The sequence below is a fragment of the Asterias rubens genome, chromosome 9, assembly GCF_902459465.1.
Source record: "Asterias rubens chromosome 9, eAstRub1.3, whole genome shotgun sequence".
In the NCBI taxonomy this organism is placed as follows: domain Eukaryota; kingdom Metazoa; phylum Echinodermata; class Asteroidea; order Forcipulatida; family Asteriidae; genus Asterias; species Asterias rubens.
This window is the reverse complement of record NC_047070.1, coordinates 10206264-10221975: the sequence shown is the minus strand read 5'-3', so window position 1 is coordinate 10221975 and position 15712 is coordinate 10206264. Positions and strand designations below refer to the sequence as shown.

Sequence of the window (15712 nt, the reverse complement as noted above, 5' to 3'; positions counted from 1 at the left end):
GTAAATTTGTGCGTATTGACCATAGAAATAGAACGTATGTTATTCAGTCAAGTGCGCATTTTAGGTGATGCGGCGTTTACACGTAAACCTAATGACCACAAACATGGTGAGCGTGGCATCAGTCGCGGCGTGTGACGCCCGTGTATCACGTCCGCCATACCTCACAAAGGCTTATTGATAGGCCATGCAGTTCACATTCCATTCTTGATTTTGTCATTTTGCCTGCCTTTTTTAATGAAGAAAATTTTCATACTCAGGATGGCAACGAAATAAATGAACTTGTAAAATAAAAAGTATGAAATAATTTGATATACAATAAGTTTGTATTAGCTTCTGATATGAATGATATAGAGTTATGTGGAATAAGTGCTGGTTGAAGCTTTACATGGTGTGGATTATAAAAAAAAAACTAGAGTAAGTAAACCTGCAGGTACAAGTCAAGCTTTTATAAAATTAGGCCTGTAGTCAATAACGGTAACAGTGACGTGGCCGAGCGGTTAACAGCACAGAATTCAAACTCTGGTGTTTCTGATCAGCAGAGTGTGAGTTCGAATCCCCAGCCGTGACACTTGTGTCCTTAAGCAAGACACTTGCCCATTGCTTCGTCCTTCGGATGGGACGTAAAGCCGTTTGTCCCTTGTGTTGTGTAACGCATGTAAAAGAACCCAGTGCACTTATTGAAAAGAGAAGGGGTTCGCCCCGGTGTTCCTGGCTGTGGCTGCTGTACGCGCCGTAGCACCATGTTAACCCCTAGAAGGTGCTAAATAATTGGGTCTTATAGTTCATCACTGCCCATATCGTTCTGAAAGTTTGTATATACCAGGTGCCTTCAGTACCTTGTTTGGTAGATATGTGCGCTATATAAAACTTCAATATTATTATTATTATTATTATTATTATTATTATTATTATGTATAAAGCTCTTTTGGGAGAAGTGTTGGCTCTGAGAAGAAGTCTCATTGTTTTGCTCTACTAAACTCTGCTTCTCTCTTCAGGAGAAACAAAAGAGTCATTTACAACAATAGGGGACTTTCAGGACGCTTGGTGGCAGCAGACTTCACCAGGTAAAATCCATTGTTCTCAGTAATGTGCGCGTGCTCAGAACTACATAAACAATGGACATTTACCTGGTAAGTCTGCTGCCACCTAGCGCTCCTATACCAGTGGCTTCTTATATTGCATAAAATCCGTCACTAAGTGACGCTCATGGCGCTTAATTATTATTACAATTTATCATTTGTTTATATATTTTGAAGTATGCGACTTTTCACCCTAACATAGCACCATGTAATGGTTTACAAGGTGCTGTGACACACGGCCAATCCAACCAGGAACACTGGGGCGAACCTGTCCTCTTTTTGACCAAACACACAATGCCTTCGGCTTTACGCCCCATCCAAAGGACGTATCAATAATGGTTTAAGTGTCTTACCTAACTCAAGTGCCACGACCTGGACTCAAGCCCACATTCTGTTGATCAGAAAGTACCCGCAAAGTACGAGAACGTTGCTCTACTGCTCAACTACAACACGTCATTACACATGGTAGTACCCGCAGGTTAACCAACTACAGTTTTTCTTACTTTGAAGTAATAATAAGAAAGATAAACTAGGAGGGTCAGGTTAAATTATTAATTTTGGTTGTAATAATCTTTGGTTGTCTGTGTGGTGTCATTTTTCTACACGAAGCAACTTGATTGAAACCCTGTTTACACAAGTGCAATTAAACTTTCCTTTCACCCATCTGCTAAAACTAAAGTTCAATGTTTAATTAAGATGAAACACAAAAACCTCAGAGATATTGTTTGATAAGTTGAAAATCTTTTAGTGAGATCCATGCTGTACACAAAATGCCTCTATCTGTTAACAAGTGATATTTTGTCAATTTAAACTCTTTAATTTGTATCACTCAGTTTGTATATAATTTGTATCAGTCAGTTTGTATATAATTTGTATCAGTCAGTTTGTATATAATTTGTATCAGTCAGTTTGTATATTTCTATAGTTTTTTTGTTGTTTCCCCCTTAAGCAGAAAATATTGCTTCATATTTTTCTGATAAGCAAGAATGAGCAGGATGCCAGTCAAAGCTGGTAGTGTTGACATGGTATTTTTTAGGGTACCCTTATTTTGGTAAGCAAAAATTTGTCGTGCTTAGCAACTTTTTGGTGCATAAGCAGCTCTATGAAACTGGGCCCTGTGATATTAGTGGTAAATTTAACTGTGGTGTGTTTGAGACATAGTATACTTTGATATTCTCAAAAACCCCAAACCATTTAAAAAAAAATTACTTTGAGATGCCTGCCCAAAATGATATGTTGGCATTTTGTAAACAAATGACAAAGGCGTCATTATCGCAAGCATTCTTTTATTTATGACCATTCACGAGGTTGTTGTATAAACATTTTTTTGTTACTTTCTTTGTATATATTTTTGTATTTTCATGTGTAGTTTTTCAGAATGTCTATTCATTTGATGTCATATTTTTTTCAGACAACTATGGGCTCAGCAATTTAAAACACCACACTCTCTTTAAAGTGTGAAATTATTCATTATTCACCAGAGTGCTTTATTTGTAAATATTTGCTGTTTTGGGGTGAAATGTAAGGACAGCAATTGAGTGTATTTTTCTAGAAATGTGAATTCTTGTGTAATTAAAGGCACTGGACACAATTGTTTATTACTCAAAATAGTTATTAGCATAAAACCTTTCTTGATTACGAGTAATGGGGAGAGGTTGATAGTATAAAACATTGTGAGAAACGGCTCCCTCTGAAGTGACATAGTTTTTCGAGAAATAAGTAATTTTCCACAAATTTGATTTCGAGACCTCAGATTTAGAATTTGAGGTCTCGAAATCAACTATCTAAAAGCACGCAACTTCGTGTGACAAGGGTGGTTTTTCTTTCATTATTATCTCACAACTTCAAGCTCAAATTTTCACAGGTTTGTTATTTCATGCATATGTTGATATACACCAAGTGAGAAGACTGGTCTTTGACAGTTACCAATAGTGTCCAGTGTCTGTAATGTAATGTACATGTTTGAAGGAACATCCTAATTTTTTTATCAGATAGTAAACAACCAAAACCAGAATTACGTTTTATTTGTTATCTTGGACTATTATTTTCAAGTGTCTAAGAACTAATAGGATTTTTTTGTTTTTAAATTTCAGGAATTAATGGGGTTTTTTTCAAGAGGCTATAGCACCTCATACCTCCAACTAAAGGCAAATTTTGAAGCTAAAATTATAAGTTTATAAGAATGTTTTGTATAAAACCAGTTTTTATCAATATGAATGAGAAATGCCTTAAATGCGTATGCCTAAGGTCTCTGATGTGCAACCATTAGTTAGCCATGTTTTTGAAAATATTGATGCCTTATATTTGTAAATTCAAAAATTTCCATATGAATTTTTCTATATGCATATAATTTCAAACTTGATTATTAAACAGAAGTGTACTTGAAATGACAACAAAGCTACATCATTAACAGTTGTGTTGTTACATCTCTTGGTGTGCCTGTTTGTAACAATGCTAAGTGTTCAAAGAATAAAACGCTGAACTTTATACATTAAACTACATCGTATCTGCTTTTTGAATCTCAAATTGTCATTAAAAAGTTATCATATTGAGTTGATGGGTTTAATTTATTTGTCTTGTTTATTCATTCAACTTCAAACTGAATTTCACAAAAACATCTGGGACAATTTGTTTTTTGCAAAACTTTACGCAACTGCGTAAGACCACTTGCCCAACGATTATGGCGCAAGTTGCTCCATAAACGCTGCGCAAGTAGGCTTATGCAGTTGCGTAAAGTTTCATAAAATTGTCTGCTGGACTTGTAAACATTTAGTGGATACCCATTGGGAAAAAATATATACATTGTATTACAGCTTACTTCAAACTAACATACTTCACACTCACAAAATAACTGACTTAAAGGAAAGGTACATGTTTGGTAATTGTCAAAGACCAGTGTTCTCACTTGGTGTATCCCATCATAAGCATCAAATAACAAGCCTGTGAAAATTTTGGCTCAATTGGTCATCGAAGTTGCGAGAAAATTATGAAAAAAAAACACCCTTGTTGGACGAATTTGTGTGCTTTCAGATAAGAATAAAAGACTTCTAGCTAGAAGTCTTTCATTATTTTAGTGAGAAATTACCTCTTTCTCAAAAACTACGTTACTTCAGAGGGAGTCGTTTCCCACAATGTTTTATACTATCAACAGCTCTCCAATGCTCGTTACCAAGTCAGTTTTTAAGTTAATATTTGTTATGAGTAATTACCAAGCGTGTACCTTCCCTTCAATCACACCAACTTTTTTTAAACTCACTATGAAATGACAAAGCCCCCCATTCTGTGGTGGATTCATGTTTTTTATTTCTACGAACAAGAAATGGAATGCTTTTGTAACATAGGGCTTATTATTCTACAGTTAAGGAGTGTCCAATTTTCAGCAACTGACAAGCCCTTCTTTAATGTCATAGGCCAAATCACTGAATACTTGAAAAGCAACTGATTAAGCTTGATGAATTCTGCATACACTTAAAAAAAAAACAAAAAAAAAAAAACACCAAGACAAAAACTACAAACCCTAAATAAATTGCATTTTGCTCTGATGTGAAGAGGTATTTAATTATCTCCTAATTGGATGAAAGATCTGACTCTTTCACCAGAAGTATAATTAGGATGCAAACTCTAAAACTACTATGAAAATTTTGAAATGGCAAGGAAAACACAAGAAAATCTCAGTAACTGACCATAAACTGACGCACAAATGGCTTTCCGATGACTCTTTTAATGCACACATTAGGTGGCATATTAGGTGGCACTAAAAAAATCAAGAGCTCACAAAAACCAATCCAAACACAACTTTTAAGAAGTTTGAAGTAGAAATGTTAACAAATTCATCGACTGAGCAAAATATTAGGTGGTAGTTGGCTGCTACATTGTACATGTAGCTTGCCAATTAAGCCGGTAACCATCACCGATAAGGAACAATTTCCTCTGCAAAGGAACACTTTTCTCTGCAGAGTAAGTAGGTAGGAGAGCTTCACAGACTGTATGCAAGCCCAGAAAGTGCGCCCTTTTGCCATGTTTGGTTTGAAAAGCAGCGACCAAATTTAAATAATTTGCAAACTCAAATATTGCCCTCTATTTTAAACGAAGCAGTCACATCGAGTTTAAGGAATATCAGTAGTAGTCGGAGTACCAATTCTTCAGGTGCTGTAGACACAGACAGTGTAACAATTAGGAAGCACAAAAATACCCAGATACTATGTGCATGAGTGTATAGTAGTACATGTAGTTTTTCTAAAACACAGTTAGTATTATTACAAGTCAAGAATAAACACAAATTCTTGCTCACAGCAGGCTACATGTACATGTACATCATTAAAACAATTCAGTGACTCAGTGAAAAGCCTAATAACACTTTTTCCTTAGATCAGTAATTATATGGTTTAAAATGACAGTTATTGCATAAATGACAGCTCAAGGCTTGAACACAGGTTTCAAAGCTAAGGTACAACCATGGAGGTACCAGTAGAAGTAAATTTTCTGAAATGGCAATCCATCTAAGATAATGCTAGGCCAATTTTTGAACCTTAAATAAATCAAGATTACTGACTACCAAAGAGTGTCACAATTGCTCCCAACAATACTTACATGAAATTAAACATAGGGCCTACATGTAAAGACAGGTGCTCAATTAAGAAAAACGGTATCCCTAACAAAACACCTTAACAAACAGTGTCTTGCTTCAATCATATCTCAAACATTACAAACAAAATGGTTGTGTTATTTATAAAAAATTACTAATCTCAGCACAAAACCCTTTCAAAGTGCCATTTTATTACACTTTCCCTGAACAATCTGGTGCATCCAAAGTTTTAATTTGTGTTTAAAATTATATTGAAACTACCGGCTGGGGCTGTGTGTGCTCCCCTGAATTGCAGATGTGAATATTAGAGCATCTCATTAAAGGGAAGGTACACGTTTGGTAATTGTCAAATACCAGTGTTCTCACTTGGTGTATCCCATCATAAGCATCAAATAACAAGCCTGTGAAATTTTGGGCTCAAACGGTCTTCGAAGTTGCGAGAAAATGATGAAAGAAAAAACACCCTTGTTGGACGAATTTGTGTGCTTTCAGATAGGAATAAAAGACTTCTAGCTAGAAGTCTTTTATTATTTGAGTGAGAAGTTACCTCTTTCTCAAAAACTACATTACTTCTAGCTAGAAGTCTTTTATTATTTGAGTGAGAAATTACCTTTCTCAAAAACTACATTACTTCTAGCTAGAAGTCTTTTATTATTTGAGTGAGAAATTTCCTTTCTCAAAAACTACCTTACTTCAGAGGGAGTGGTTTCCCACAATGTTTTATACTATCAGCAGCTCTCCAATGCTCACTACCAAGTCAGCTTTTACGTTAATATTTGTTTTGAGTAATTACCAAACGTGTACCTTCCCTTTAAATATTTAAATATGCAGCAAGTTAGCTGAACATTTGATGCACTGAGCTGCTCAGGCAACTACACAAGAAACAACCCTAAATATCTAATCTCGAATTAATTCAACAAATGTTTTATACTATTTTTGAAGGGTCGGTCAAGAAAGAAGAATTGTCTAAAATTGAGAGAACTTGAAGAGTATCTTAAATTGTTGGTGTAATTGCCAACCAATGAAATGTCAAACTAAACATAAATATTGAAACAAAAGGAGTAGAGATTTGCAGGGTCACAAGATGGTATTCCAACAATGAGGAAAACAACTTGTTTATTTACAAATCTCTTATCATTAATTGTTTGAATGCACACACCAATCAAAGTATCCAAGATCCCTTGACAACTAAATTTGGAAAAATGTCAATCAAAATGGATTACCAAGGGTACCGTTTCCACGTGAAGGCCATTTCATTTGAATAAATAGACGACGTGACCTCTGACGTCACTGGAAAACCATAACATGATTCGCGCGCATCAAAACCTTTGTGTTTTGGCAGCCATCTAGAAAGTGTATGCAATCTTACCATGACTACGCGTCCGATTGCCCGGCAAAACATGACGTATACAGTGTTTTTTTCAACAGAGGGGGGGTTTGAATGTAAACATAGGTCACATCGTCTATACCAATGTCTTGTAAACACGCTCATATGCCTGAAATCATTTAGAGGGCGAGGCCTTTTTCATTTTGAAAAGAGCACCTCCAATGTAAGATCTTAAAGTCTATGGGATACGTTTCATGGGGCACCAAGGTCAAGACCAAGGCAACAGAGGCCGTAGCCTCCATGTAGTTCCTGGCCTGCCATCTAAAGCAATTGATGACTTTACACTTAAACGTCCCTGGAGATCATTGATAAAAAAAAAAAAAAACCAAGATCAGGCATGAGACACCAGGCTCTGTCTAATTCTTGTAACAATCCATCGCCCAACCCCAAAACAGACCAAAATCATTCCAGTATCATTCAACCATTTCATCCATTTCTACCATTCCCAAAAGTAGTGACAAATAAGTACTGCTTCCATTTAAGTAATTCCTGACTCAAATCCAGTCCCTTTTGCCAAGTATTTATAATAAATTTCCTGCTGTATTCTTCTACTGATACAAAAACTGAGGATGTCAGATTAAAAGGTTTAATCTCTCCAACAGTTTCGTTTTTCCTCCAAATTTGAAAGATCTGGTATTTTTAAGTGTCAAGATCAAACTAGACACATCTGAACCTCTGATTGGTGTGTGATCATTCTTACACTCCCTATAAAACTTTTTTGGGGGATAAAGTCCCTTAAAATAATATACACTATACAAGTTTCTTAGCTTCAAAGAATCCCTTGAGATGTCTCATCTGCCAGAAGCCGGTGACTAGGAGTATAACTGTCTGTCCGAGGGACCACCACAAGACGCGTTGGTTTGTGCTCTCACTTGTCTGTCGAAATCGCTCCTCACGATACTACAGAAGATAGAAGAAACATAAACTAACATCAGACATGGAATTTCATCTTTGAGAGGCAAAGACCATGTTCATGTTGCAAAGGGGTCTTCAATTGGAAAATCCTAAAGTCTACACAAAACTTATGAAGGGGTACAAAGGCCGGTGGCATTGGACTGGATCCACTAAGACACCAGTGTTAGAATTTATAAGTAGTAAAGTGGGTTTGAAAATCTTTGGACGTGTATCGATTGCAGCTTTGTAATTGCCAACCGCAAGTATTACACTTGATCATTGCCATTTCAACATGATGAATTGCTCTATGGCTAACAGCAGCACACAATTTCCTGAAAAACAATCGCCTTTTGCATGGCAAATGGTGATCATCGTTTTAAGAAAATGTCCACCAATCATACTGGCGAGACATGGAAAAGTTTATTTCACAGTCTTTTCACGATTGTGCCCGTGTGTTTCATTTCATAAATATTCAAATCACGGTCAGGAAAAAAAACATGGGAGGTCTTAGTGCCAAAACCAGACATTCCTTTCAGACAAAAGTTTGTTCAAGAATAAACGAGGATATCTACCAAGCCATAGAGTGAAATGTCAAGCCTGAGCACTAACATTATCTTAAGATGAGTTGTAAATATCACCATAGTGGTTTGTATTGTAACATACTTTGGTGAGGTAGGATTTGAAACTTTGCATGGTAGAAATACGATATGGATAGGTTTGTGGTAACACCATGTTATGACTATCTCTAATGAGTTGGGGTGGTTCTGAAAAGAACCGTTGGTTTCAACTCGACGATTTGATCAGTATGCTCTGATCGTCTTCTGGAGAAAACTTTGGTTAGTAGTACTTCAGAATCTTCATGTCAGTTTTATCTCTCTGTGACATGTCCGAGGAATGGTTGCGATTGTCTCTAATGTTAGACTCACCCTTTGGTAGTTTTGTTCTTTCTGTACTTGTGCGACCTGATCTAGGAGCTGCCTAACACGAAGCTGTAGCTCTGTCAATTTATCTTTTTCGGCAATCTGTTTGTAATCATTGGCATGTTCACCAACTTCAATATCCAGATGAACCCTCTGCAGGCAAGAAAACAAATCAAAATCATATATATGATAGATGTTAAATTTGCATCGGGAACAAAGAATATTAATTTTGTTTTTTACCCATACATCGGTGTGTGTTAGTACTGTACCGGTACTTTCCCCCGAGTTCTGTGAAAAAATATCACAGGCATATTACTCGGGTGGGATTCGTACCCACGACCCTTGCAATTCTAGAGCAGTGTCATACCAACTAGACTACCGAGATTGCCCGGTAGTTAGAGGCAATACGAATCCTATCAAAATCAAGAAAAAAAAGAAAAATCTTGCTAAAGTTTTGTCGGTTACCCAGTTGTACCCAGTTCCCAACCAGACCTGACACTCTTCTGTGGTACAGGGAACCCACTTTTGGCGATTGTGATTTCAAGAGACCCAGTCCCAATTAATACCCATCTACGACACACATTACTGTTACAAAGTATACATAACAGTCATCATGCTGTGAGTGGCTGTTGATAAATAATTATTCAAATTTAAGCATGGATCGTGCGCACTATTAAACCACAGACTTGCTTTTGCAACAATGAGAGGGAGGTTAAAATAGATCCGCTCAGTGGTGTGTGTGGACCTAGGCGGCTTATGTTTTATACTGAACTTAATAAATAGTGGAACCGTGTCAAACTCCAAACCAAGTTTTTTTTTCAGAACCAGAATGGAGTCCCAAATTTCTGGAAATGCCCAATGTCTGTATATTTAGCATTTGAATCTATAGGAAGGTTGTAACAATAAGTAACACAATACAATCACATTAAAACTTGTATATTTACCATTTTGTTGTTAGCACCAAACATAGCCCACTTGGTGGAGTTTGAATAAAGGCATATGGAGTGTTCTCCGGGTGTGTGTGATGTAAAGGTAAACCTCCCTTCAGAGCTGTAAACCTTGGACAGAATAATCTTACTGTCTGGATCCTTCACTTCAACATGCATACCAATGTGCGGACTCGATGGCATGAAATCATTGGTGTTTTTGTCGTACAGTTGGGTTTTATAGTTACCTGCAAGAAATTTAAAAAGTCAAGATTTAGGATGCATGACTGGGGATCTCGAGCTAAATGGCTGAGTTATATTTTATTATTATTGGTGCATTGATACAAAATCATACAAATTGTTTTATATGCATAATCTCAACACAAAAGTCAGGTGACCACACCGGCTCTTTTCAGAGCCAACACTCACACAAAAGAGATTTACAGTAACATGAACACATGGTTGTACCCGCTGTTACTATTTATTTATAGTTTCTTCCTGACAACTTTGTATGAGGGTTACATTATCGCAATTTGACTTTTAAGTCTAGTTGCGATAAACGTAACCCCCATCTCGCCGTCGGGAGGAGGGTTACATCATCGCAACTAACAAGTCAAAAGTCAACATTTATTGGATTCAACCAAGAGGAAATAATTGAGTTGGGACCAGTTCTGTGTTCATAAAATGTTGATGTTAATTCAGTGATTTATATTTCTGTTTATTTATGTCATGTCTTGTTTGATTTTTAAATTGCCCATTTTCCACCCAGTTTGTTCGTTTTATTGAATGTTGTTATCCAATCCCATTTGACATAAATAGTCATTAATTATCGGCGATATTTACTTTACTTCACCTACTAACTAAGTACTATAATTATACTTAGTATTAGTATTACTAATGACAACCAGTCAAAATTTTAAAATAATATTGTCCTGCTCCAGCACTAAACTAAATGAGGGTTACAGTTATTGCACGTATACAATGAATTAAAAATAATAACTCAATCAAACTTGGAGCAATGTACCTAATAATGCCAGAAAATATGATGATACAAATAAAGTGGAAGTTTTTTTCTGGTAGTCTGACTGACCCTCGTCTGGAATGGAATTGGAACTCAGAATATGCCATTGGATTGTTTGGAAAAATCATTCCCATTTTTTATTGTTTGCCACCTCTATGAGCCCACTAAAAGTGTACTTAAATGCAAAAGAATAATATGAACGAAATTTTAGCTTTTACAATAATAAATCGAGTAAAATTTATTAAGAAAGTGTATTGATTAATAGATTGCCCTGGATATAAAAATCAAACAATTTTACTTTTTAAGTTAAACGTGTGGGAATGGATCATGACATTAGCGGTTAGTAACTCAGTTAGAACATACTTAGACAAAATACTCACCAATAACCATAGTTTCATCAGGGATTTCTTCGATGAAACATTTTTTTTCTGTTTCACCAATGTGAAAATACAAGCCTAATGCAGAAGAAAACCCTAAAAAGAGAAGAAATGCCGTCTGAATAAACCTCCCCATGTTGAAACTCTACAGCAAAAAGCAGCAGCCAGAAAACGGATGGTTATTTTATCACTGGTACTCGTTTCTGCGTACAAAATAAATGTAGTGGGATTTAGATACCATTGAAATTCTTGTTCACTGTTTTGCCACGTCGTTTTACGTTTAGACTGGCCTGCAAGTCGTTGCATCATTCTGTTGGCAGCCGGCGAGAGGTGGGGGCGGGGTCAATGGAATTAAGATGGGGGGGGGGGGGGGGGGCGGCGGGGGGGGGGGGGGGGCGGCGGGGGGGGGGGGGGGGCGGCGGGGGTGTTGAAACAACCAATTAATTAAATACATCAATATTAGCAATACTATATCAGCACACACACTGAGCCTGCCAACTCAGTGGTGTAACAGTTCAGAGTGGCAGGTTGGGGTTGGGGATTGGGGCGATGCGATGGGGTACGGGTGAGGGGCCTTGGGAGGGGGCACTGCATAGCAACCGTTATTGACTACAGGCCCAATTTTATAAAGCTGTTTAGCAGAAAACAAAATTGATTAACAAATTATTCAGTAAGCAAAACATGTGTGGGGCACCAGTCACAACAATGCAAATTTTGTGGAGTTGGACGATAACCTGTTTTTGCTAAGCAAGATCATTCCTGATTTAGGCCATGTATGGCATGGCAGGTTTTTATTTCACAGTTTCATACTTTTTTGGGCCAATAAAGCAACCCAGGCCTCAACTGAGCTGACCAAACTAACAAGTTATTGTCTGCAAAGTGTAGTCTTGGCCTTTGGCCATGGTCACAAGATGGCATGACTTGCATTGTGTAGGTGATCCGATACAATAGACCTTTATCATGGTGAAGCCATCTTGATTTTCTCCCATTCACATCAATGCAAACCAACCCGAGGCTGGAAGGAGAAATAGTCAGGCTCCTTTTTGTACAACGACTAGCATCCATTACTGCTATTTGAAACAAGGTACATGACCAAGTGGTGGCAGCATGGTATTGCATGGTCTATACACCATGGAGGTAAGATCTATTTCTACCTCATGGCATGATTACACAATAAGCCAAATGAGAAACTTGAGACATAGAACAATCACAGAAAACACAAGAACCTCACGGATGGCTTATAATACACATATTTATATTTTATTCAACGCAAATAAATTACAAATGGACAGAATCATAAGCTCTTCTTTAGAGATTGACTCGACTCTAAAATAAATAATATTCAGACCTGAATATGAGTAACTTTAAGGGTATGCAACAGAAATTGCACAAATCGAAAATTCTCCATCACAATTAATCAATATCTTTGTAAATTATCGTTGATAAAATTTACCAAGTCATTTTTATATCATCAAGAATAGCTTTCAAATGCATAATTAATCATTTAAAATGAACATAATTTGGTGTTACCACAAACTAATTATACAGCGATATATCACCATGCAATGGCTCAAAACATATTGATTTCTTAGAAAGTCAATAAAATTGATCGAATGCAATACAAAACAATAAGTAGAAGGATAGCAAAGTTCAGGTCGTTTGAATCAAAACTTGTAGAGGTAATAATTATGTACACATTTCATATACTGTCACAACTTCATAACTATTTTCGATAAATATTTATTTTGCGAAAATAAATTCCATACTAAGGGGATCAACACATTTAATAACAAAACATTTTGTAGCACTAATAACTAAATAAAAAGAATAAAAATGTAACTAAAAAACAACCAAACAAACAAATAAATTAGTTCATAAAACAAATAATAATAATTCCCAGTCTAATGTTCGGCTGGGAGTTATCTTTGTTCAAGTAAACTGCCCTTTCTATAAAAGGATTTTCCAGCTTGGTTTAGCATTTGTATTTTGTTAGCAAAAATTATGATTACTTGAGCCCAAACCACTTGTCTCAATCATTTACGGAAAACAATATGAGATACTTTTACAAAAGAAAACATGGTACAGAATCAAGAAGTTAGAACAAGTGACACAACATGGAGGGATGGTAGCCCCCCCCCCCCTCACTGCTCAGAACCACTGCCAACCCCACCACCTTATTCGATTTAAATGTCTGTCTATCATCATTGTCAACAATGTGTAACAAGGAAAACAATGTGTATGGTGTAGGCCTAAGTATAGTCGTTGTCTTTGAAACAGACAATATTTACAAACAACTAGTTTTAAAGCATTTGTAAAAACTTTGCTCAAATTAAAGAAGGTGTGCCAGTAATACAAGGATAGGTCGATATGCAGGGAAGGGTTCTGTTTTGTTGTGAATTTTTGTTTAATAGTACGCAGCCTCTTCAAGAAAATGTTTTTGATAAATGTCCCAAAGAGTAACTACACTGTTTTATGTTGCTTACAATTTTCGGCCAGCTTGAGTCTATCTCTGAAAATAAACTGCTGGGAGGTTCTATGGGCCAAATTTTATTGAACAGAAAATACTTCTTGACAAATTTCTTTGCTAAGCAAATATTTAGTTGGGCACAAGCCACAACAACCCAACTTAATGTATACTGGGTTGTTAACCTGTTTCTGCTAGGCAATAATAGTTTGTGCTAAGAAGGTTTTTGTGATGCAGGCTTTATGAAATCGGGCCCTGTTGTGGTATTGAGGAGTTGTTTTATGAGATGTTGATGCCATCTGTTTGTTTATCTGCCCAATTATTCTCTGGTAACACACAATGTAGGTCACTGGGAGACCAACTAAGGTGTGGCTAGAAATTATGGGATAACATGAACTAATGAATACTCCCAATTTTGATATCATTGAGCCGTCAAAGATGGTGTATTTAAACATTAAAAAAAGGACGAAAATATATTTTTGAGAGGACAAACAAAGCCCTGGCAAAATCCCTACAAGTGGAACGTGTTCCTTGTCGTCCCCAAGCTATGTATCCCTAGATCTACATTAAAAAAACCATAGAACAATTCAATTACTATCATTTGCCAAACACTTATATATTCTCATTCACATTTTTACAGGTTTTTTTATGACTTACTGATTCTACAATTTATCGTACAGAAAGGATGAAGATAAATAAGTAAAATTTGGACATCAGTGGAGGCGATAAGATAAAGGCACAGAATAATTAGAACAATAGACGTACTATTCAAGGTCATTAGCATAACAATACTATCAACCATGCATTGTTTTTTTAAGTACACATAAAAGTAAGCAAACTCACCAAAAGAAATCAACAAATTAAAAGTTTAAACATAAATAAAGGTTTTTCTCTTTTAAGGAATGGAAAGGTTCTCCAGCAAGCAGGACTTCAAAACAAACAGGAATGTTACAAAAATACAAAAAGCAATCACTAAACCAAACTACACCAAAGTCAAAGCTAAAGAGTTGCTACATGTAGATTGGTTTCAAGCGTCAAGACTATGAACATGTTGCTTTATCAAACCTTTATCACAATTCATATTCAATTCTTTTTTGATATTCCATTAAGTTGCATCTCTTGTCCCACTCTTTGTAACAAGGGAGGGGGGGGGGGTAATGTTGAAGAAAAAAAACCAAAACATGCTTTCATGAAAACCTTTGGGCAAATTTGTCTAGTTCAAAGCTGGAATAAAATTGAGTGGGTTTTGTCCCACCCAGTCTACGAATATCAATACGACTGACCTGGGGCCAATGTTATAAAGCTGTTGCTGTTAAGCAGAAAATACTGCTTAGCAGCTGTTAAGCAGAAAATACTGCTTAGCGAATTTATTTGAGCTAAAATGAGTGGGGCACCAGTTGCAACAGTGCAAACCTTTAATAAAGTTTTGGCTGGTAACCAGTTTCTTTTAAGCAATATTTGTCTGTGCTTAGCAAGTTTTTGTGCTTATAGGCTTTATAAAATTGGGATAATTGAGTACCCTGTGTGATAAGTAGATTATATTGGGTAGAGACCATGTAATGCCAATGTACAGTTATAGCTTGAACATCAAATCACAGATGATGAATCAAACAGTTAAATACAAAATAAATAGAAATTATGAAAAACCTGTTACGCCCAAGTAACAAAGAATACAATAGATGCAACTGTCAGACAATAGCTTTTATGAGACAAGAGCAGTCACACAATAAGTTTTAGAAATACCAACCCAGCTGTTACAATAAATTATTTCCTATGATCTGTGACGTTAATTAATTTTAAATTCTCAAATTCAGAAACTGAGGCCCAAACACACTTCAAACTGTTATGAAAATACAAATATGATTCCATTTAACTTAAGTACAGTTGTGAAAACTTGGTATATTAATACTGTTCTTTGGTTGAATGAAAAAAATTACACAAAACACACCAATAATTCATACACACCAAGTATAGGACTGAACCAGTCAATCCATACGTATAATTTAAAACTTGCTAAAATAGGATTTTTTTTCCCAGATTTTTTTTTATATGATACATG

At 36.2% G+C, this 15712-nt stretch overlaps 1 protein-coding gene across 1 annotated transcript; it reads right to left on the bottom strand.

Annotated features, from left to right (window-relative positions):
• Nucleotides 1-7058: 7058 nt before the first annotated feature.
• On the bottom strand, nt 7059-11380 carry LOC117294717 (transmembrane emp24 domain-containing protein 4-like). The gene is made up of 4 exons (XM_033777229.1): nt 11193-11380; nt 9810-10039; nt 8872-9018; nt 7059-7951 (listed from the first exon to the last, which is right to left on the bottom strand). The coding sequence occupies exons 1-4, from the start codon at nt 11323-11325 to the stop codon at nt 7802-7804; spliced, it is 660 nt and encodes a 219-aa protein (XP_033633120.1). The 5' UTR covers nt 11326-11380; the 3' UTR covers nt 7059-7801.
• Between the last annotated feature and the right edge of the window lie 4332 nt (nt 11381-15712).